Source organism: Caloenas nicobarica, chromosome 6 (assembly GCF_036013445.1).
Source record: "Caloenas nicobarica isolate bCalNic1 chromosome 6, bCalNic1.hap1, whole genome shotgun sequence".
Lineage (NCBI taxonomy): Eukaryota > Metazoa > Chordata > Aves > Columbiformes > Columbidae > Caloenas > Caloenas nicobarica.
The window spans coordinates 23,667,774-23,691,692 of record NC_088250.1 but is presented as its reverse complement, the minus strand read 5'-3'; the positions used below and the strand labels follow the sequence as shown (position 1 = coordinate 23,691,692).

At 38.5% G+C, this 23,919-nt stretch overlaps 1 protein-coding gene across 6 annotated transcripts in view; it reads right to left on the bottom strand.

Moving 5' to 3' along the window:
* KCNH7 (potassium voltage-gated channel subfamily H member 7) overlaps positions 1-23,200 on the bottom strand; it is a 224,974-nt gene extending 201,774 nt beyond the window's left edge. For 5 of the 6 annotated variants that reach the window (XM_065637274.1, XM_065637275.1, XM_065637276.1 and 2 more), the window contains exons 1-2: positions 22,070-22,867; positions 19,823-20,053 (exon numbers count right to left, since the gene is read on the bottom strand). In XM_065637274.1, coding sequence (XP_065493346.1) covers positions 19,823-20,053; positions 22,070-22,145 — 307 coding nt within the window. In that variant the 5' untranslated portion in view covers positions 22,146-22,867. Of the gene's footprint in view, positions 1-19,822; positions 20,054-22,069; positions 22,868-23,120 lie in introns of those variants that run through there. The other variant, XM_065637277.1, reaches the window with a different exon arrangement.
* Positions 23,201-23,919: the final 719 nt, after the last annotated feature.

Below are 23,919 nucleotides of genomic sequence, written 5' to 3'. Positions count from 1 at the left end.
ACCGACTGGAGGGGAGAGTATTAAACAGAGCAGAGGCAACTAGAAGCAGTAGCTGGAAACTGGTCTCCCATTTGCAGCACTAACAATGCCTTTAGAAATAGTGAGTATCAGTACCTTCACTTAGATATAAACAGAAATTTTAAAATACAGCCTAGACATTGAGGAATTATGAAAACTGAATGATATCTCTGGGGAAGCAAGGCAGACATTTAAGTTCTCTAAAATTTTGTAGAAGTAATTATAAATTTTTTAGAATTAAACCATAAAATAATGATAGGTATATCTTACATTTTTATTTGGCCATCCGCTTTTATGAATATGTGTATTAAATGCAAACACCATAGAGTTTTTTTCCTCAATTTTTATGTAATATAAAGGGTACTACAGCATCCTACAGTAAGTACATCATAGACTGATTTTTATAAGTATTTTTAATATTCCTTATAAGATATTTTAAAAATCATATGAAGATGTTATTTACTGCATAATAAATACAGGCAAAAATTGCAAATTTTGTCTCTCCTATAATTCTATATGAGCTGTCATAATTACTGAACTTTAGAGAATCTCACAGGTTAAACATTAGAATGCCAAAACCTCTTTTTCCCTATTTGTCACTCACAAAAATGCTCCAATAGTTCAGAATTAACTTTGTAAGAATATAATGCAGATCTAATGGCAAACTCACTTTTAACAATTTTTCAGATTCTGAAACTATTATAAGTGTGAAACTTGAGAATTTTTAAGTAGGCTTTGTTAAATAAACTCTCTGTCCCTAGTTTTCTTGATTATGGGATGTTTGGGATCAGTATTTGAGTTCAGATATTGTTTATTTTCCTCTTTGCACTTTTCGCAAAGCTTTTTTAATTACTAATATTATGGAGAATTATTGAATGAGACTACTCACATTTTTCCATTAAGTATTAATGAAATTAAAGTCATAGTTTAATTCACATATACATCTGTCTTTCTCCATTGTTTGTTTGTTTGATTGGGTTTTTTCTCCCCTAGAAGATAAAACACTTTTCAGTAAAAACTGATCTTAGGTCACTTTCACCTTGAGTTTTTAATATTTCAGTCATATTCAATTCTTGTTTTGGCAGTTTGAAGCTAAACGTTTTGGCTTGATAGATATAGCAGCCTTCTCTGTGTGCTGAAATAATGTTTGCTTTTTTCCCAGCTTGCATTTTGGCTCCTGTGTTTTTTTCTGGCCTTTTTGCTGTCTTTAGAAATTTTCACAGAGGGCCATACTCTGCTTGCAGTGCACCAGTCAAAACTTTATTTTAACAAGTATCTGGAAATAATTTGGTTATGTTGGTGATTTTAAGAATAACTGTTTTGCACTTGGGAGCAATCCAAAGGAAGATATGCTCTTCAATTTGCATCAAATAGAAATCTTTATTACCTTGATGCATGAGGGATGATAGAAAAATATAGTTCATTTTCAATATGGAGAAATAAAATGGTCTTTCAGCGAAAGACCTTTCCCAACAAAATACCCCTGAGATGGGTATGGTGAGAAGGGTTAAAGGTCTTTGGGAGTTTTTCCACGGACTTATTCTCAGATTGTGCTGATAGGAATGGTGAAGCAAGACTGCTTCTGCTCATAGAAGCAGTGTGAGGCTCTGACCACCTTCTAGTTTTGGGACCTGAGGTTTAACACTGGGTTTGAGATGCTTGAAATCTCTGAATTTTCTTGGGCCCAGGTTGCTGCAAATTTCTCTTTCCATTGCCACAGACTGCAACTCTGATTTTCTAAATAGTGAGTGCTTAGGAGTTAAATCTACTCCCAGCAGCGTTAACTAAGATATAGTCCTTCACATTCACATCTACGGGTATGAATCTGTGCTGGGGATCTGGGTCATATTAGCACCTGTGTGCTGTGGATGCAGCTGCACAGCTAGGGGCACCACTCAAAGTAGTTCAGGCTGGTTCACAAAAAACAGCTGTGAAATTTGCAGCTGATTCCCAAACCAGCTGTTAGCAAGTTCTCCACACCTTGCTGTAGCGTGTCCTGGAAGTCCCTGTCCTGTACCAAAGATGATGAATGGTGTCCTGCTCATGATGATGAAGAAGAAGAAACAAGAAAGAGAAGATCAAGAAGTGTCCTCTGAACTGAACTGAACTGAATTTTCAGGCATTACTCACTACCCTGCTTTTCATTCTTGGCCCTAGAAATCCTTGGACCTTGTTTGATGATTACTTCTTATGACTGGGAGAGGGTGCTTGTCCACAGAGACCCTCCTGCACAGCTCCCTGGCTACCTGCAGAAGCGTTTGTTATTGTTATGTGATCTTTTCATGCAGAAAGAGATGCCTGAGCATTCAACAAAAACTGTACAGACCTGGCAATCTACAGCAGTATAGTTTCCAAACTGAGTAAATAAGAGCCCAAATTATGGTATCTCTGCACTGCATGTGTCATAAATCAGACCTTCAGAAATATCTAATTAGGTAGCATCAAAAAGTCCCGAGTAATTTTTCTCCAGTTATTTTAAACTTTTTTTTTCTAATTGATCATTTTAGAAAACAGATTAAATATAGTGAAACAAAAGCACATCAAGAAAACCTGTATTCAAAAAATCTGCATTCAAATAATCTACCTGCAACTTCTCACCATACTGCTTTTAATCTTGTAACTTTACTCTGCTACAGAAAAAATCATTAGTCTGACATTTTGCTATCCTATAAATAACCATGCTTTTAGCAAGGTTCAAAAGAAAGAAAAACAGTTTAAAACACTTCCAAGGGGGAGCCTTCACTTTCAGTTCTCCTCTCTGCCTAGTGTGCGTTTGCTTTAGTTGAGGTAATGAGGGAAAGGGGTGTTAACGCACCTTCCTACTCTTCTTGCAAGCCTAGATAAAAGACAAAAACAGCTCCAACCTGAATTGTGGCATTTGCAACAATTCCCGTGGAGTCAATGTGTTAATTCTACTGTAAGGTCTGTGTTCCCTGTTCATGTGCTCTTCCCACCTGGTGGTACAGGCAACATGAGATCTGCTTGTGAGGCCCTTTGCGTACTTTCTGCCTTCTTGCTGCTGTTTTGTAAGTAGGTTATAAGCCCTGTATGTTTGGAATAATCATTGTAATGAAGATGCTGTTTACTGGCACAAGCCCAAACCAACCCTGAAATTTTAATTGTGAAGATGTTAGGTATTTGAATTTCCAACAGATCGCAGATCTAATTTTGTCCTAGTAGCGTAAAAATGTCCTAGCTGGTCTTCCTGCTTTTGAATTCAGCTATTTTAAATCTGGGTATAGAGAAATTCAGCATTTGCAGAAATGACTCAGTTGAAAGATGACATGAATAGTAGGGTGGAGCCTGAAAGGAAATATTTCTGTTGTTGCTATCCCACAGTTCTGCCAAGGACTAAAATATTTCATGCAGTTTCATACAGTCGTTTATGCACATGCTTTCTTGTTGTGCTTATATATTTCTTAAAGTGCTTATATTTGCTTTCTTTTCTTTTGGAATAGTGTGTAATATACAGCTTCTCAAGAGGATCCTCACTCATGAAGTCCAAACAGGGCTCCAATTCAAGTGCTACATGAAGTTTTCTGTTTGACTTTTGCATTTTAATTTAATACAGAGCCAAGCCAATTTTATATGGTAATATTGACTATATCCTTGTTTGATAAATAGAGTTAGGCATCCTAATTAATGATAATTATATAATTGAGTAATTACAAATACCACAGTAAATACATCTGACACTATTTACTATATTTCCCATAAACTTATTTTGTTGGGGAGGCTGGGTTTACATTTCTTTTGTTTTAGATAAAGACCCTAAACAACTGGAAAGTAAACACCATTTCTGAAGTTATGTTAATCATAATGGGAGGTTGTTTTGTAATACCTGTTTGTAAAGATAACTGGATTCCTCTGCAAAGCACAGTATCAGAAACAAAGCTTAGAAAAGCCATCCTTTTGGCTCTTGGTCACATCCTGACTTCACACGAACCTTGTAGGGACAAGTATCTTTAACTGTTCTCCTTGACAAAAACAAGTCTACATTTGTCATGGGCTATTAACGAGCAATCTGACAATGGCAGTTCAGTCCCATCTGAGAATGAGAAACGATTTGTATTTTCTCATTCCTTTAAATTAAAATTAAGTCACATGTCACATTGCTATGCACACTAAATTAACCCATTGCAGAAATGAAACAAATAGAAATTGCTACCCTGAATACTGGACTATATCTGTTACATGCAGAAATGATTGCAATTATGCTGTCAGTGTGTGAATCTTGCATTGACTACTGTATCAGTAGGAATGGTTTTGCATCTGAGTTGAAATAAACATATTTTAAAAAAAAAAAAGGCCAAATATGAAATCCTTACATAATACTATATCGTGATGCATCTGCTAGATATGTTCTCTTCTGCATCATTAAATCAATTGATTGTAGGGGCAACTAGCATTGGTAATGTAATGCCAGGTACTGCTGTTTTACACCCCCAAGACACTTTTATCTTTCGCACAGGAAGATAGTAAAAGACAGTTTATTTTAGACAGTCAGTAAAGCAGGTCTTTTTGATGAACTTTTAAACATCACATTAGGATGATGAAGAACAAAATCCAGCATGAAACAAACAGATTTGTAAGTGTCAAATATGCAATCAATAGGGAGAAAAATTATTTTAATAATAAAATTAAAAATATCATCAATGCTGTTTTAGTCAGTGGAAGTATTTTTAGTGAAGCTTATCAACACCTTCAAACAGCTGTTGAATTTATCATCAATAATATTCATTAAATGTGCTTTAATTGTCACACTGTGTTTTTTTAACACTCCTTGTCTTCATATAAAGAACTGAAATAAAACACAGAACCGGTTACAGATCTGAATAGGCTGTCAGGCCACCCAGCTGGGGGGACTTAAACCAGTGAGATCATGTCTCAGTTCTCTTTTGCAATGTCCCCAGCTGGAATCACAATCCTAAACGATGGGTATTTGAAAGGACACTACTTTAAACCGTGGACCTGACAGCACTGGGGTGCCACAAAAGCTTCAGGATTCCTGACGCTCTGCTGCTGACACATTGCGCTCCATGTGTCAGGGGCCAGCAGGGTGCTGAGTGCCATTGCCACTGGCAACCAGATGTGCTGCGCTCCTGTCTGGAGGTAGTGAGCACACTGCAATGCTGATATACTGACTGCGGTGTTTGGCAGGGTGGTGCTTGGCAGTATTAACCCCCGGAGAAAACAGCAGATTTCTATCTCCCCTAATCACTAACCTGGAAGGAAGAGCATAGGGACAAAATCATGGTATCTATCATTTCTTGAAGAAAAAATGAAACAAAAAGTGGCAGAAGAGAAATGGAGGAGTGTTATCTTTTGCCATGACCTATGTAAGAAAATGTTTCTTCTGAGATGAGACCATGTTTCAATGAGGTTACCTCACTACTGAAAGCCACTACAAGAATTCCACACGATATGCAAAATATTTCTCTCTTAGAAGAACTGTTTTCTGCACATCTTTAATGACGGGAACAAAGTGCTGAATAATGTGTGCCAGGGATATCCTAGTTGTTTGCCAGTGGCAGTTGCATTTATCGCCCAGAATAAGACAATTGATTAGCTGCTTCTAAAACTCACAAGAAGAACTCCATTGTGATTATCTTTAGCATTAAGCTGTTCAGATGACTGTAATCCATGGTAAAATAAGCATTAGAATGTCTGTTTTCTCCTTAACTCAAACACATGCTTGTATAAAAAATCTTGCAAGGAAAACTGGGCAGATGCCTAACAGGCCAGTCAGATTGGCCTCCAATACAGGAAAACACAGAGCATGTAGTTCCTCGTAATAAAATGGGTAGCTACAAGGAATTTATACCACGTAGCACATGGTAGTGAAATATGGAAAATATCGAGGTTGCAATTTCAACCATCTTTAACGTATAATGTTAACAGGATTGCCTAATGCATGTATAAGTGTACCTAAGTTATGTAAAATGCCATGTATAAGACTTGATTGAACATTCAAGTAAGAGGCATCTATAAAAGTTGTACAGAATGTCAATGAATAAAATAAAAGATGTGTAAAGTACCTACATGTGAGCTGCTGAATTAAGAAAAAAAAAGACAGTAAATAACTCATTATTTCTTCAAACATTCCTGAGGGTATAGCTCAAACACCCTCCCTCAAACACAATATCAGTCTGTCCTAATACTCAGAAAAATGAGCAGATGTATCAGAATACCAGCTGTCTCAGCAGGGAACTCATGACCGATCTCCAGTGCAAGAAAAAAAAAAAAATAGACATATGAAGGAGGTAGGAGGACGGGCAGGCTGCAAAGGAGGAATACAGAAACACTGTCCAGGCATGCTGGGATGATCTTAGGAAAGGAAAAGCTGAGCTAGACTTGAAACTCTATGGATATCAAGGGCAACAAGTAGAGCTTCTGTTGCTAGCTATGTTAGCGGTAAAAGAATAAACAAGCATAATGTGAGCCTGCTGTTGAGTGGGGAGGGTGATCAGTAACAGTGGATGCAGATAAAGCTGAGGTATTCTATACATTCACTGCCTCAGTCTGGGAGACATTTGAATCTTGAGATAGCGTTCAAGGTAGTGGAAGATGATTGCGTCAGGGATCTCTTGAGAAATTTGAGTCCAGCTCTGTCCAGGATAAAGCATACTGGGTTGTATCATCAGGAGCATAGTCAATAGATGGAGGAAAGTGATACTTCTCCTTTCCTCAGCAGTCATTAAGTCACACCTGGAATAGTGCATCCAGCTTTGGACCCCTAGTACAAGAGAGGTGTTGATAAACTTGAGTAAGGCCAGCAGAGGCCACCAAGATGGATATGGACTTAGAGCACATGTTCTGTGAGGAAAAGCTGAGGAAACTGGCCTTGTCTAGGAGCACAGAGACAACTTTGAGGGATGTAATAACAGCCTTTCAGTAGCTATGAGGAAATTACTAGGAGATGGAGACAGTTTCCTTACTGAGGTACGTGGCAGGAGAATGATAAACAGTGCTTTAAATTAAAATGGGAGGGGTTCTGACATAGTATTGAGGAGAAACCAGATTCAATATGAGGATAACTGAGCACTGGAACAGGTTGCCCAGAGAGGCTGTGTGGTCTCCATTCTGACACCAAACCACACTAAGCCCTAACAACCTGGTCTGAATTCTGTGTTGCTCCTGCTTTCAGCATGATGCTGGACTGGGGGACCTCCTGAGTCTCCTCCTGACCTAAATGCTTCTTGATTCTATGAAAATATGATTGCATAAAAAGACCAATCTAAAAAAAAAAAAAAAACCAAAACCAAACTTTGGTATACTGGAATGGTAAAATGTTATAAATTAGTTAGAATATGTGCCATGCTAACAGAATGCTTTCCAAATGCAAACACAGCTGACTGATTTCTATTTAAAGATTCCCATGTGAAACAAAGCTTTACTTGTTATACAGATTGTGCCAGTTTCTAAAAAACAAGATACAAACAAAGGGTGAAATCCAAGAGAGGAAAAATTTACAATCTAAACTACTTTATGAGAATATCCCTGGTTAATATATCAAGTTTAGAGATGAACCAGTTGAATATTAACAGATGTACTGTATCCTCCAGAAATGGCCATTTTCCCATCGGTAAGTTTATATAACTCTCACAAGTATTCAGGATCATGCAGGACAGACTCCATTATACACACCTAAAAAGCTGAATCAAGCTAGAGTGTGATGAAATTTCAGTTATTTGAATGTTTGAAGAGTGTGAGGTTTCTTTGTTTTGTTACGAAATAAAGCCTTTTTCATTATATGATATATGCAGCACCAGTTAAAGACAGATAATGCTCAGATAATATATAGTTTTGCTTTCTTTTAAAATATCAGTGTGGTTTAAGAATGATTCATAGGCTCTGTATGACTGATTCATGATTCTCCTGAATAAGTGTTACAACTTCCACAACAAAGTCCAGTGTGAGACTTGCAAATGATACGTTGTTTTCTGTTTGGAAAAATTCCGAGCTTAGCAGCCACTGAACTCTTTTAACTGCACCTCCTGTATTTTTTCTTTGTCATTTATTTGACAATGCTGTTTTCTGTATCGAATTTGGAAACCCTTGAACTTGATACGGAATTTACATGGGAAAAAGATGAACAGGACTTCATTCCACCTTTGCTTTCTTTAACCATGTGGCAACAGAAGGAAACACTTTGGCCCCTTCTGCCACTCAGAATAACCTCAGCTGTCTCTCACCCCATTGTAGCACTTGGGAATCATTACAGTGTATATTCTCTCTAACAGAAGATGTTGTTTCTCTAGAAATTATCCTTTATTACAGACAGGCCAGAGACATGTACACAGCTGCATCATCCTAGGGTGTCTCTTTTCTTGGACCTGTCTGTGGACTGAGATACTCATTTAAGAATAATTCCTATTCAGTGCAATTCCTATTAAAGACTGTTTTACAGAACTATTCCCTGTTGAATATAATTTCATATTGTTGCTCTATTATCCATTTCTTGGACTTGATCATGGTGGGGCTGTGGGTTTTTGTGGCATGTATTCATATATGCAAAATGCTCTTGTCTACACTGGGAAATGTTACAATGCAACCTTGGTGTATTGTCATAGAAAAGAGAGAAGTACAAAATACGGTGGAGAATGATGGTTTGGAACTGTGAGCTTTTAAAGTATAATCTGTCTTTCAAGGTAAGAGACCCACTGCATTAGTCAATCAGCGCATTTGAAGTCACTTCAATTTGCTGTTCAGTTCAGACTCTCTGTGACTGAATGTACATGTTAGAATAAGAATAGTGCTCTATTAGTAAAACTGTTGTGGACTAAAAAACATCAGTTTGTATTCTATGATGGGGTAGGAGATTATTTTGGCAGTTCTTCAAAGTGGTTGTTAAAATTCTTGAGAGGGTGAAATGCTGTTTTATAATATATGTATATGACACAATAAATATAACTGAAAATCTAGTACTAAATTTGCTTTTACACGTAAAAGTTCAGGTCAGTCATTTCCCTTAGAGTAACCAAAACTCAGTGCGATCTTTGGAACGATAATACTTTAGTGTCCATGGTCCATAAGGGGCAAAAAAAAAAGTTTGGATAATCTGCTTTCCAGGTAATAATCAAGGTTAAACATGTCCATTTTTTCCTCCACAGTTTCAAAAATCAGTTGATATATTTTCTTAAATTCCTCAGAAACTAGAAACAAAGTGCTTTATTCACATTTTTTTTTATTTACATGAAAATGATCCCAAGGTGAAAGGAAAAGGGGTTAAGACCAATTTATTACTTAAAAGGGAAACCATTCATTTACCATAAAGCAGGGACAAATGCTCTTGCACATTAAAATGTGAGAGAAATCATGTTAGAAATACAAGTAGCCACACAGAATGTATTTATCTGGCTAAAAATTATGTTTTGCTTATGTTGAGTTCTGCAGAGACAGTGTTTGGTTTTTGTGGTGGTTGGTTGGTTGTTTTTGTTTTGTTGTGTTGTTTTATAATTGAGGTAAATATACAGCCAGAAATGAATGTAAATAGACCTGCATGGTCTTTTGAAAAGCTCCCTCAGCTGTAATATCCTTGGTTTGTGCAGTTGATTTTATAAAATAGAATTGCATACCTGTCAGCTAGGAAGAAGAGCTGTCTGTGAACCATGCATTCTTTCCTCTTTCCCCTTCTTTAAATAAACAATAACCAGGGAAGAGGGATGCCACCTGTACCTTGCACCTGATCTAAAAACACCACACATATTAGACACTAACTCTGCTTGTAGCTGCAGTAACAGTTAAAAGGTTTTAATTAACTTCTTAAGCATTTGGGAGCAGCTCCTCAGACTTGGGTTCTACTCTTGATGCAAGGGAAGTGATTCGCAACTTTCAGGATAAAGAGAAACAATGTGTTAATTCAGTTTTGTGGTCACCATCAAACAGTACTCAAACTCTGCTTTATCCCTCTACAGAACTTTTATTTCAGACTCTGTGGGTAAAAAAACTAAAGCCACCTCATATTCTTTTTGCCAGAAGCAATTGGTATAAATTACAGAAGCACTGAAGATGCTCTGAACTGTGGACCAGCACAGACTGGTTCAGGATTGACGTTACCCATAGGCTGTCTTTTATACCTGTTCGCGGGCCACTCCATTAATCCACAGAGAAAGCTCAGATATTGATTTATAGATACCTGGTTTTGTACTTCAAGGCTGTTATTCTCTCACATAATATGGTATGTTGTCCATGACTCCAGAAATAGTTCTTTTGGGAAGCGTCGTCATATCTGTTGGATGGACTTTGGTGTTAAATTGATTTCTGGTATATTTTATCACGCAAAAATAATGCTGGGCACTTGTGATGGAAAAAAAGGAACACATTTTCCTTTTTTGTATTATCATTATTTAAAATATCATGGACTTAAGCTTTCCTTTCCTTCTTTCCTTTCCTTCTTTCCTTTCCTTCTTTCCTTTCCTTCTTTCCTTTCCTTCTTTCCTTTCCTTCTTTCCTTTCCTTCTTTCCTTTCCTTCTTTCCTTTCCTTCTTTCCTTTCCTTCTTTCCTTTCCTTCTTTCCTTTCCTTCTTCTTTCTTCTTTCTTTCATTCTGCTTTCCTCCTCCTTTTCTCCTTTCCCACTTGTGAATTGAAAGGCATTTTTCAAGCAAGTAGACAGAAATGTAACAGTATTTTACCTTAAATACCATGACAATAGGATTTATGGATGACGAAGTTTCATGTTCTTTTGAAACTATAAAAAGAAATGGTTTCTTGTACAACAGCCATAAACATGCAAAATACTAATGAGATTATCTTGCATTTTTTTTTTCAGATAGGAAGGAGTAAAGCAGCTTGGCATAAATGAGTTTTGAAAGGAGGAAATGTGCAAGCTATTTTCAGAGATACACTTGCATTGATTTGAATGAAAATCAGCAGAGAATTCTCTAAGAAATAAATAATCTCGAAAGGGCACAGTCTGCAAAGGCTGAGAACAGCTGGGAAAAGAACTTTAGAACATGTGTGTTAGTGATGAAATGTATTTACATGATGATTAACTGCTTTTCAAAGAGCTTAGGTATAAGACAAAGGCAAAACCCCTACTATATATCTATCCTTGTTCTGAAGTCATCTCTGCCCCCCTGCACTGTGGATTAAAATGGAGAAAGGTTTTGTCTGTGTTTCGCATGTTTTTTTCATAACTTGTTGTCTTTTTTACGTAGCAGCTTAGAACCAGCTAATACTAGTTAGCCATGGCAAAATATGTCTCTACCAGCAGTGCTGTAACACCTAAAGATCAGATTTTTTAGTGCTGCAAAAATTAAACTTTGCAGTTTAATTCTGTAAAAGCTGTGGGTGCAACAAGCCATGTCCCGCATCTGTTGGTGTTGGTATCTTGCTCTCAGGCCCTTAGGAGTGCTTCTGGAGCAGAAACAATGTTACTATGTAGTCCCATGCATTTACTCTAAAGAGGCAAACATTTCGTAAGCTGATACTGTCTAGGCTTAGTGTATTTGGTTAATAGAATAAGTACTAATTTCCTGGTATTTGAAGTAAACTCTTGTTGTGTTTCTCTGAACTGAACTGAACTGCACTGCCTATTTAGGCAAGACTTTCTGGTTTCCACTGCAGTCTTATGTGGCGAATCAGGGATTTAAATCAGGTCATGGCAAAATGTAAAAGAAAGGATTTTTATTGACTATGGTACTATGGAGACACAAGGACAGGAAAGCAAGAAATTTCAGCAGGCAAGAAAGTACTGAAGGCAGCTGTGATTTCTGGCCTAAGCTTTCTCTGGTAATTTCCACTCAACCACCAGCAATGGAATAGTTAATGATGCTGACATTTAAACACCCTCTTTAGGTTTTGATGATACGGTAGCTCTTTCTTAACAATGACGCTGGAATATATTCTGCTCTAATTGAGGGCATTATCAAAACTAGGTATAATGAGATCTATAACTAGAATCTGGTTAATGAAACAGAAGAAGTCAACAGGGCATGTACTGCTTCCAGTTCTGGAGTCTTTAGTGCAGGAAAGACATGGACCTGTTGGAGAGGGTCCAGAGGAGGCCACAAAAATAATCAGAGGGATGGAACACCTCCTTTATGAGGAAAGGCTGAGAGAGTTGGGGTTCAGCCTAGAGGAGGCTCTGGGAAGACATTATTGTGGCCTTTCAGTACTTAAACAGGGCCTAGAAGAAAGATGGGGATAGATTATTTAGCAGGGCCTGTTACGATAAGACAAGGGGTGATGGTTTTAAACTAAAAGAGTGGGAATTCAAGCTACACATGAGGAGGAAATTTTTTGCGATGAGGGTGGTGAAGCACTGGAACACATTGCCCAGAGAGGTGATACGTGCCCCATCCCTGGAAACAATCAAGGCCAGGCTGGACGGGGCTCTGAGCAACCTGATCTAGTTGAAGATGTCCCTGCTCATTGCAGGGGGTTGGACTAGATGACCTTTGAAAGTTCCTTCCAACCCAAACTATTCTATGATTCTGTGACCTCCTCTTTATACTGTTTACTTTGACTTTTTTGTAGATTGAATTTTGGTATCCTTTGTGGTGATCTCTACTGATAAGATGTCACTGTGATTATGGAATTTAAGAAAAATAGAAATGAAAAGGCTATATTGTACAAGAAAGTTGGTGAGGGGAGCTTAACATGGGGTATCTATGGAAATGCTGGAGGTCCAAAAGCATTTTGTGACTAGTTACAGCTATAATTCTGTTTCCCAAATGAAATTTTGATTTAATTTATAAGAAATAATTCAAATATGTATGTTATTTCCTTTAAAACAAAACCAATATACTACTCTAAAAATTTCAAGCTATAAGAAATTATAACACCAATTGTTCTCATCTCAGAGATGTGAACTTTCAGAGATGTAGACTGTGCCAAACCAGCTGTAACTATAGAGCCACATCACCCCACTGTCATTGTCATGCATCTGGTCTGCCTAGATCTAGGTTCACAGCTACAGTTTTGATTGCTTTTGAGATATGCAGTTTCCAGAGCGAGATAGTAATTTCCATTCAGCTTGGTCTTGCTCCTCTGAATCCTGTACTGCTTGATTAAGCTTTTTCCAAACTTAGCTGGGAAGCCGGGAAGAATATGGACTGTCTAGCACACAGACTGAGTCATACACTAAGTCAAATATGTAGGGAACACTTCAAAACCAGACTTGAAACCACTAAAATAAGCCATAATCCACACTATTATTCTCCTTCCATTGCTTGAAACCAGAGAGAACAGCACCAATGTCAACATTGGTACTATTTGAAGTGTGATGTTCTGAAGTTTGTATAATACTAAATATGCATAAGGCTGCTATTAGAAAAACAGCTGCTCTTCCCCCATGTCTCATGCAAGGTATGGTGTCTGATTTGCTCTCTGCATCTCTTTTGGGCCAATTCGATGGAGAAAGAACCAATCAATAATACAAATTAGGAGTATGGGATAACTTTCTGTTCAGAACATAACATTAAAAAGGATGCACACTAAAGATGAAAAGAGGACACAATAAAATAATGTGAAACCATACCAAAAAGTAGACTTTTGTCTCATAACCCAAAACCTAAATAGCTTTCACTAAAACTGAAAGAAACTTATTCAAAGCAGACAAAAAACTTTGTGAAGGTATCCCTAATTAAAAGATGAAACTCTTCTCCATGGGATATTATCATTCTAAACCCATTAGAAAAACTTTAATTTTGAGTATGTGTATCATATTGTAACCTTCCAGTGCCATTTGACTTCAGAATGTGACACCTTTCTTACCACTGTGGGGCTTTCTTTTTGAAAGTTGCCATTCACTGATTCTTTGTAGCTCAAACAAGGGAAACTTGGGTCTCTTGATTAGTGTAAGTTGAACCTGTGACTGCTGTAAAACTGTACTAGGGAAGTCCAATGGCAGAAGAGTTCCCTCTGGACACTGTACTGAAATTAAAGACTCCTCCTGATCCACTAGCCTGCAGGTTTTTTATTTGTGCAATGCAGGAACTTAAAACTGTCAGAAGGGATTTTTCCAAACTGAGTAAGACTCTTTTTTTTTTTTCTGTCAAAGATACAGTAGCTATAACAATAGCAGTTATATTCTTATTTTTTAAAGTTAGATATATCTAATCATACCTTTCTGACCCTAAACAGTGACAAAGAGAATAATTTCAAAGGCAATTTCATTTTTGTTCCTTTTCATTTGAGATACTGGCTCTCATTACCAGGAACACATAAATAGGAAAAAATGATCTGCTATAAAAGTCCTCTTCTTATTGAAAATAGATTCATCTTAACCTTAGAAGAAAAGAAAGCCAAGGAACTGAAAAATATGATTGAAACTGGCCCATAAATAAACTTGCTTAGTATATCTGAGAGCTGCTTTATCGTAATCATTAGGTATCCCCTGTGAAATGTGAATAAGTGACCCACAGTTCTGGGCAGGCATGGGAGCCATAACTGAATGGGGGTGGGTAAATTAGATATTCTGATCATTGAGGTATCAGCTCGCTGCTGATGTTGCTCCCTCTTGCAAAACCAGCGACACTGAACGGGACAAGGGACAGTCCCATCTCTTAGGACAAGTATCAAAATCTAAGGCTGAACCATTACACAACAGACATAAGACAAGATCCTCCATTTCCTATAGTTCAACACCTTCAATAACATTCTGGGTTTGATCTAAGTTTGTTTGTTTGTTCTTCTTTCTTTCTTTCTTTCTTTCTTTCTTTCTTTCTTTCTGTTTTAAATTATGTTTGTAAACAACTTGCATTAAAGACAGGTTTCTCGGACTTTTTTTTGTTGAGGCGTAACACTTTCTTTTATCAAAATGCAGTCAGATATTAATAGTAATTCTTAAACCAAGAACAACAACTGCACTTGCTGACCCTCATGTTAGAACTATTCTAGAGGGACTTTACATACATGCAAGGGTCTTTTCAGTTCCATTTTGAATGGATTTGTATGTTCACATTTATAGAACATCAACAGGTGATAAAACACCTCTGCTGGCTGAAGTCTAGATGATGAACTTCTAAATGATGTCCATATCTTTCTACTTAAGAACAATTAATACCATTTTCACTTTATTTTGTCAGTGAGTTTATACACTTTTAAAATTTTTCTTAACATCAAAAGAGAGCTTAGAAGTCCTTAAAAATATTAGTTTGGAAAGTTAGTGTGTTTTGAAAATACAGTTATGTCTAGTTTGCAGTCAAATACAGCAAATTAGATTTCTCAAGGGGGTAAGTGGCAAGTAATTGATGAGGTTTATAAACACCCCGCAAATAGTTGCTTAATCTTATCTTTACTCAAACCTATACTCTTCTGTAGTGTTTCTACACTACACTACATTCTATTCCCTAGAATATCTGATGTGTATAGGGTAAACTTAGATTATCTCTTTACCTTCCTTTAAGAGGTATACACTGTAAGCTCAGATATAGCCCACTGTTGTCCACAAAGCATGGAGTAAGAAGTAAAAAAGTATCCAGTGTGATACAATCCTTTCTAATTATCATATATCCATTCTCAATCCCAAAATAACTATATTTTTTATGTCAAAAGCTTTACAGCTTTACCACCTCAAGCAATATTTTACAGCTGTCAAGAATGATTTATGCAATAATGACTTAAACTGCAAAATGGAGTCCTCAAAGGAAGAGCTGTCAAATATTTTCACCACAAATAACTTTATTAAAATAAGAATTGATATTCTGTATAAACAATATTTTACTTTCAACTATAATACAGATCATATACCTATATGATTTGTGAAAATGAAGTTGTGAGATGGTGAGGAATATACTATACTGCTACTTTGATATCAGAGTATAATTTTTGAATTAAGCAGAAGTTAATGCCTAGTGGGCAAGACTTAAAAAAAATCTGTTTCAAAATAATAGTTCTTGTGGTTTGTTTGTATTTATCTATTGTTCTTTTTAAAAAGGTATATTTACATTAAAAAAAAGACATTTACTGAGTCTAATCCCGTGAGTACAACCACTGACATTTGTGGAACTTCTTGTGTGATAAGAACCTATAAATTTGAACCCTTAATTTTGGCATCCATCTGCTCCCATTAACGATTTTCCTCAGTTGTAATTAATTCTTTTGATAACTGTGTGATCACCTACTGTGGCACTCTAACAGGAGAGAGAACTAGAACTTTGCCGGGATTGTGTAAATACCCTTAGAAAAGGAAAAAGGAGTGAGGAGAAATTAAAAGCAGATGGAGGCTATACTAACAATCTGATTCTGATACAAATACTGCAAGATGAGCTAATAAGGCTTTTAGCTGCAAACGTTAAAAACTGTGAAGACAGGGTGCCGGTGTGTTTGGGATGGGGCCTGCTGGGTGCGTATGTAATGCCGGCATCTCACCTCCGTGTCACCTAAACCATTACACAAAGCTATTGCAAGTATTCCCCGCCTCTCCTCTGCACCCTCCCCACACTGCACACTGGAAAGGGAAATGTGCCCAGTCTAGATAACACATTTATAAAACCATGATACCTTGAATTTGCATTCTTTGGCCACTGTGTCTTCTGTCTGCCTTGTTTAAGGCAGCGTAGATACAAGCAACTGCCATTTTCTGAAAATCAACCTGCTACAAATTTTTTCCTTCCATCCTGTTTTCTTCAAGCATGTGATCTGACCTAAAGATTAAAGCAGTGAACTAGCAGCAGCAGTGTTGCATCGTCAAGATGCTTAAAACTCCATAACTTGCACTTTCTTTCATTTAGAAAAGTGAACTATAGACCAGTAGAGAACATCAGAATCCTATTTCCCAGTATACATGCAAGACCATTTTTCTAGTGCAAGAATATCCTTTTAAGTTGAACTTTAAAGCTGTGATATTTTAAAACTATGTGAGGTGGTATTTAGAACTAAAAAGAAAAAGCATTAGTTATAGAGTGATTCCCTTCCTGATATCTGCATTGCTGGACTTCTCATGACAGATTAGCTTTATAAATGATGGGATATATGATCCCACTGACATTTACTTTACTTTGAAATAGTAAAATGATTTTTAATATAATCATTGGCTTATTCAGAGTAAATGATAATATGATATGAAATGAGGTTTTATTTGGAATTCACTAAGCATTTATTCAGGACTGTGTAATATTGTCTTCAGAAACTCCTGTCGGTGGAACCTCAAGCAATTCACACCTTCATGAGCTGTCTTCCTCCTCTGCGTGCTTAGTATTATGCTAAATATTATACAATGGGTGGCTATGAAATATAATGTCAAATCAGACTTTCAAGCAGTGGGTGGTTCATTGGAATACCTTGAGTTACATGGAGAAAGTTACATTTCTCGCTGTGCTGGTATTGACCTCTTAAAATATTCTCTTATTTGCTCTGAGCACACAGTACAAAATAAGCGACTAACCAGGCACTAAAATCTCAGATTTTATAAAAATTCTTTAAATTAATTTTGCTTCAGAATCTGGAGGAAGTCCTTGTTAGGTATCACCATTTTGTGTATTGTTATAATATGTGGAGTATGTTATATATATATAGTGTGTGTATATATATATACTTCATATATTGCAAAAACAAATTTGAAAATTTGAAAAAGTGAAGAAGTTAATACAAAAAAAGGAAGTATATATTTTCATTAATTCAGAATAGCTATGGAATATTTACTGACATTTATTATATCTGTCATTTAGGTCGTTTGAATTTTATGATACCACATAAACTTCAAATCTTTTTATCACATTTTGTAAAGAAATTGAACATCATGTGGAATGAAACAAAAAAAATCTGTATATACAAATGATCAAGCTGTCAGACATTCATGCATTTGAGTGTCAGACCTATCTTGTATTTTGTCAATTTTTGCCTGTAATCAGTGACTTAATGTTTTAAATCATATTTACAATTAAAAATAATTTACCTGTATTTGTTTAAATTTAGGAATGCATATGGTAACTCCTGTTCACATTTTGACCAGTAAAATTTTGAGGAATTCAATCCAAATCTGTCAGAACTGTTGTCTGCAGCTTTTGAAATTCCTTAACCTTCCAATACATGGTGTAGTAATTTAATAAAATTATTCACAGAAGTGAAGTCATTGAGAACTCTAGTGCATAAGACAGTTTACACTGAATGATCCATAACTCTTATTTATAACATGCTTCAAAATTCAAAACTATTTACAAAAAATATGGTCATTTTTACAGGCAGTTTTACTTTGGTTTGCCTCAAACAGGTTATGGTGTGTTGCATGATGCCAGAATTCATCATTTTAGAAAAACACATATTTACGGTAATTGACAGGTAAGCAGTACTTCAGTTAAGCACCTTTCCTTCCCTCCTAATAACTTGGGTGACTGAAGCACTTTTAAATGACCAGATCTCAAAAGAGTGCTGCAGGCGGGTGGCTGTGAAAGTTAGCAATGACATTCTCCTTTTGCAATATGATTTTCAACACATGCCAAGTTAACACAAACACAGGCTTGATGTATAAAAGACACCCGGTGTCAGGTCTCCTAAGAAATCCACGTTCAAGGCACAGCTACAACAACAAATCTTGACCAAAATCTGCTCCAGACCACCAAACCAGACCTAAGAATAAAGGACTCTACTGAGAATGTGCTAAGAAGAATATGCTTATATGTTGGTAGCGTGGATAGAATGATTGGCCCGAGTCCTATCTGAATTATACCAGCCTAAGCTAAAAATAATATTGCTTAAGTCTTTCTGAGATAACAACAGAATTATTGAGAACAGGCTTTAACTCTGTGACTTTAAAATGCAAGAGCATCCATTGCATGTGATTCTAAAATTGATGCAAACAACACACTGGCACTTCTCCAGAGCTAATTTAAGCTCAGCATTTGAATATGAATTTCCTTTTCCTTCTCCCAAGAGCATATACAGCAAGAGACAGAAGGTACACCACACTTATCCATTGCTTGGATTTGTTTGAAAGACGGATATTTCTGTAAATAACCCTGGGTAATCAAAAAACCAAACCAAAACAAACAAACAAAACAAAACCACAAACAAACCAAAAAACCCCAAACACCAAAACCCAAACTGTTATGTATCATAATTAGTTTTCATGCATATGCATTTTTTAACTCTGCAAACACAATAGTTTATTCATTTTATGCTCTTAACAGGCTAAAAGCATCAGAATAGCAGATTTAGCCACTCTTCATTTATTGAGTCTTCACTGAATAACAGGGAAACTCTTTGTAGTTTAGCCCTCCCAGAATTTTTACTCTGACAACATAATTCTAGGACAACTTCTGTGGTTTAGGCACTCCAACTTTACAATATCTCATCTCTGAAAAAGACTTATCGCTTTCTTTATAAACTAATGCTTTCTTAATGATAGGCTGATTTTTGCTATTTTTAACCTTGTACTTTTTCCAGTAAAATATTGAATTTAAATCAAGATACGGTTCAAATTGTGTGAGGCAGGCCCAGTTAAGCTCCCTGAAACCGGTACACCATTCCTATGTCCTGTGAGATGAAACAGTTCACAAAAATTCACATTCACAGGACATCCCCTCTGTGCTTTTGTCACCTGTTCATTGTTGTAGGGCTGTTTATTTTAGGATATTTAGATCTGCTTTAAACCAACCAAGAGGACAACTTTTGTTCAACAGTTGCAAACACAGTGCAAGCTGTTCAGCTGTTAGAGTCAGTGTACAGTGACATACTCTAGACACCCACTGCTTTCAGGGCAGAATCCTTACTGGTATACACAAGTGTACTTCACTGGACTTCAGAGAAATTACAATTTGCTCCAGCAAAGGGTCTGGCCAGCAGATCATACACATTTCTTCCACCAATCAACTGATGACCAAACACATCAAAAGTTTTGAAAATAAAACCAGACTTTACCATCTTTGTGATAATAGGTGACTTCTACTTTCCTCTCCTCTGACCCCAGCAGTGCTTGAGCAATTTGGGCAATATGATGTCTTTTGGTTTCTGGCCCATGAAGAAAGTCACAGGTGCAAGGCTTCTGCATGACATCTGGCCTGGAGAACCCGGTCATCTCACAGAATCCATCATTGCAGTAGATGATAGCACAATTCTGCACTCTAGCATTAGCTATGATGAATTTTTTATCTGCAATAAAAGAAAGTGATGCATTTTTAGTACTCCTTCAACATTTCATAAAGTGTTGATTGCATAGATGGATGCTAAACAACCCTTCTTTTCTCTGGGATGCCTGAAATGCAGAGATTTTCAGTCATTTAAAGTAGCTAATTTGATCCATAGCTTTTAAAGAAACTCCAATAAATTTAGAGTACATTAAAGATGAAGATAGTTGTCTTTTAAGGCAATATACCAGATTATGCAAGCCTTTTGAAAAACTTCTTTGACTTCAAAATTTTGTCTTTTTTAGCTTCACTGAAACCCAGGCAATGAGCATCACCCGGTCAACTGTAACTCCAGGAAAGTCCTTGAAGAGTTAGCAGCTTCTTTTGGGGGAATGTGAGGCCTCAGGATGGGGGCTCTACTCAAGTGAAGGGCTTCCTGGGATAAGGTCCAACCACCTCAGTCTACTCTGTAAGGATTTTCATTGAGGTGAGTGACAGCAAGTTTATAGTCAGTATTTTAACAAAAATATCTAGAAAAAAGTATGATGATTTTTTTTCTCTGTGATTGTTTTAGAAGTTACATTCATAAAAGAAAATATTCCTTAATAAAAAAAAGGAATAGGAAGGTACATGAAAACCAAAGATTTTGATGTTGAGAACATTTTACACTATCCGTTGAAGTTCTGTGCCTCAGTGCATCATCCTTTCCCAAATCCTCAGCTGACAGGAAGGTTCAAAAGTTTTCAACTGTTATTTCATTTTACTACTATAACGCACTATTCCCATTGTAATTATAAATGTGTAGCTTTGATACATTTACTGTTAATAGTATGAATTTCTGCTTACTTAATCACACTATTAGGTCCCTTGCTTTATAGAAGACTTTTTACGCAGCACCAAGTTAACAGTACAAGTCTTGAAAATCTAAAAGATATTCTACCTTTGAACACAGTAAAATATTTGGAGAGAAAAATGTAGATTCATTCTTGCTTTTTTGACTATCTTTCAATTATGCTAAATTTTCACTATCACCTGCCTAGTTATTAGTAGTAGGTAGTGCTTTATTCTCTTCAAAATATATACACTTTACTGCATAAAAACTTTACTTGAGTAGCAACACTGACTTAGCATTTAGATAAATTAGGACTACAAACACTGTCTTATTTTTTTTTCTCAAATAATTTATTAAATTGGTAGTGTGGGTTTAAGTATAATGAAGTATATAAACTAGAGTTAGCTGTAAGGTTTGCATCAGACCGATACTAAAAATATGCTAAATATTTAAATAAATGTACATATATAAAAACTAGTGCTTCTAAATGAAATTCATTTTAAGCATCAAGTGTTCCTCTTTACTGTTAGAGTAAACCAGAGTTCCAGCCAGGAAAAACAGCTTCAGCCTCCTCGACAGGTAGTAAACTGGTGCATTGGAAAAGATCTCACAGACTCTCCCTGAGGATGCATTCACACTGGTTTGATAGATATTTTAAGCTTCCATAAACAAAGCAGGAATAATTGACAGCTGTATTAAAATGCAGTCATGACAACAAGGTAAGAGAGTATTTTCCCTTTAATAACTCTTTTGCATATTATCTGTTTCCTCTAAATCAAAGTCTGACTGTTCTGCTTTATTTTGAAAATACAATGATAATTAATGATAATTAATAACCATAACAATAATAACAATAAATCTAGCTGATTTTTTCAGACACTGCACAGGCAGCAAGATTCTACACTCTGCTTTTAGAGCCATCTCACCAGTTCAGAAGAAGGTAAGAGATATAACTTCTATAGCTATACAATATGGATACAGTCAAAGATAAAAACTATTCCTTGAAACCAGGGGAAAAAAAGCCACATAATTCAAGTCGATAATATCTGTTCTAGATCAAAAACAATGTTACTCCTGCCACGGATCCCCTCCTTACCTGTGGGGTTTTCTTTACAAGCTACAAACTTAAAACAGTCTGGAGCTGCTGTCCATTTAGACACAAGCAGAATCAAACTACTGTAGCAAAATAGATAGAAAGAGAGAACTTACTTTGCCCTTCAAATTTTCGTATGATTGTACCCAAAAATGTATTTTGTGGTGCCACATGACCTCTGCGAACAGGCATGTTTGTACAGGTCTTCGGTTTTCTGTGCACAATGACTTCTCCAAGGATCTCCTACACGGCTCCAGCCCACAGCACCGAGCCAGCTACCCTTTGTGACAAATCATCGTCCTCCGGAGCTCGGAAATCTCTTCCCATTAGCACCACTTCTAGATACACGCTGCTCCTATTGGAGTCACATCCATCCCCCAATTTCTTTCTTTTTCTTTCTTTCTTTTTTTCTTTCCTTGCTTTCTTTGCTATTTTTTTCCCGGAGGAGCTCGGATGCTATTGTCTGGGGCGGGTAGGGGTGGGGTAAGCAGGAGTAGGTGGGGGGAAAGATTACAAGGGTAATCGATCTCTAGCACCAAACATCGCCAATTTTCCAAAGCAAATGGCTGTGACCCGGCAGTTTCCGACGCTGTAGTGATGGTTAGAGGGCTGGAAGGCTAATGTTGCTCCGCTGCCAGAGGGAGTGACGTTCCCCCCCTCCGGGGCTTCACCACGCCGCGCAGCAGCTCGGATTACTCAAGCGTGGTTTAGCAAGCGCCAGCCAATAAATCTCTTCAAAACTCAGCGACAAACAGCGGCATCAGGAATGAGCTACACCCCGGCAGCACCGCGACGTGCCACATCCCCCACCCCTGCGCCTGCGGGGGGGCAGCGGAGACCGAGGGCGCTGGCGGCGGGGGGAACCCGCCACCTCCGGCCGCCCCGGTTTCTCCGCCCTCCTGTCACCGCCGGCCCTTTCGCGGCCCCTGAGCGTGGCCCGGCGGGGAGCCCCAGGCGCTGCCAGGGCGGGGGGAGGGAGGGTGCTTTGTACACGCCCCGTCTGGGGGTGCGAGGGGGGAGGCGCGAGTGGGGTCGATTTTGAGCCATGGTGGAGAGGGCAGGGAAGGGACCACCGGAGCCCTCGGCATTCTTCCACGCCCCGAGGGAAGGGATCGCCCCCTCCTCTCGCAGCGTGACCCAGACGGGGACTTCCCCCGCCCCACGTACCCCTCCCGCCGAGGAAGGGGGATTCCCCCGACGCTGGGCGCTGCTCCCCGGGTGCCGAGCGGGTGCGAGGCTCTGCTCGGGGGCCGAGAGGGCGGTGCAGGGGGCGCGCCGGGTCCCTGCGGGCGCGGGGGGCTGAGCTCGGGCAGGCAGCCCTTATCCGGCCCGGGGCGGGGACCGAGCGGGCACCGAGGCCGCCCCGCGGCGGGAGCTGCGTCCAGGGCCGGGCTCCGCCCCGCCGCCCGGGCCGGGGTCGGGGCCTCGGGGCCCGGCCGGAGCGCACCGCCCGCTCGGAGCTGGCCGTGGTGCTGAAGCCGCCCCACCGGCGCTCACGGAGGCGTCACCGCCCTCGGCCGGGCCGGGGGAGCGACTGTTCCCCCCGCCCCGCCTCGCCCCTCTCAGCTTCTCCTACCCCACAGGAATAACTCGCGAAGCTCCCCGGGGAAGCGAGTATTATTTTCAGGCTGTAATTAAGGCTTCCTGCACTACCCAGCGGGCAGACCGGTGTGCATTCAGCACGAGCACAGCCAGCACCGGGGGACCTCGGCGAGGTGGTACGGGGAGGGAGGTGGGGGCAGCCATGCGATGCTGGAAAGGCATCTCCAAGGTAGTGCAAGGCAGCGGCGGCTTCTTAATAAACTCACAGGGAAAAAAAAGAGAGGCACCTGCTCACCGTTCTTTGTAATCTCAAGCACAGGATATTGAGCCGGCAAACCACCGCCTCCCACCTGTTTTTCCGCAACACAAACAGGTGTTTCCTTATTCCCGTGGGCTTTTCTCAGGTGTGGCCTTTGTTTCACTG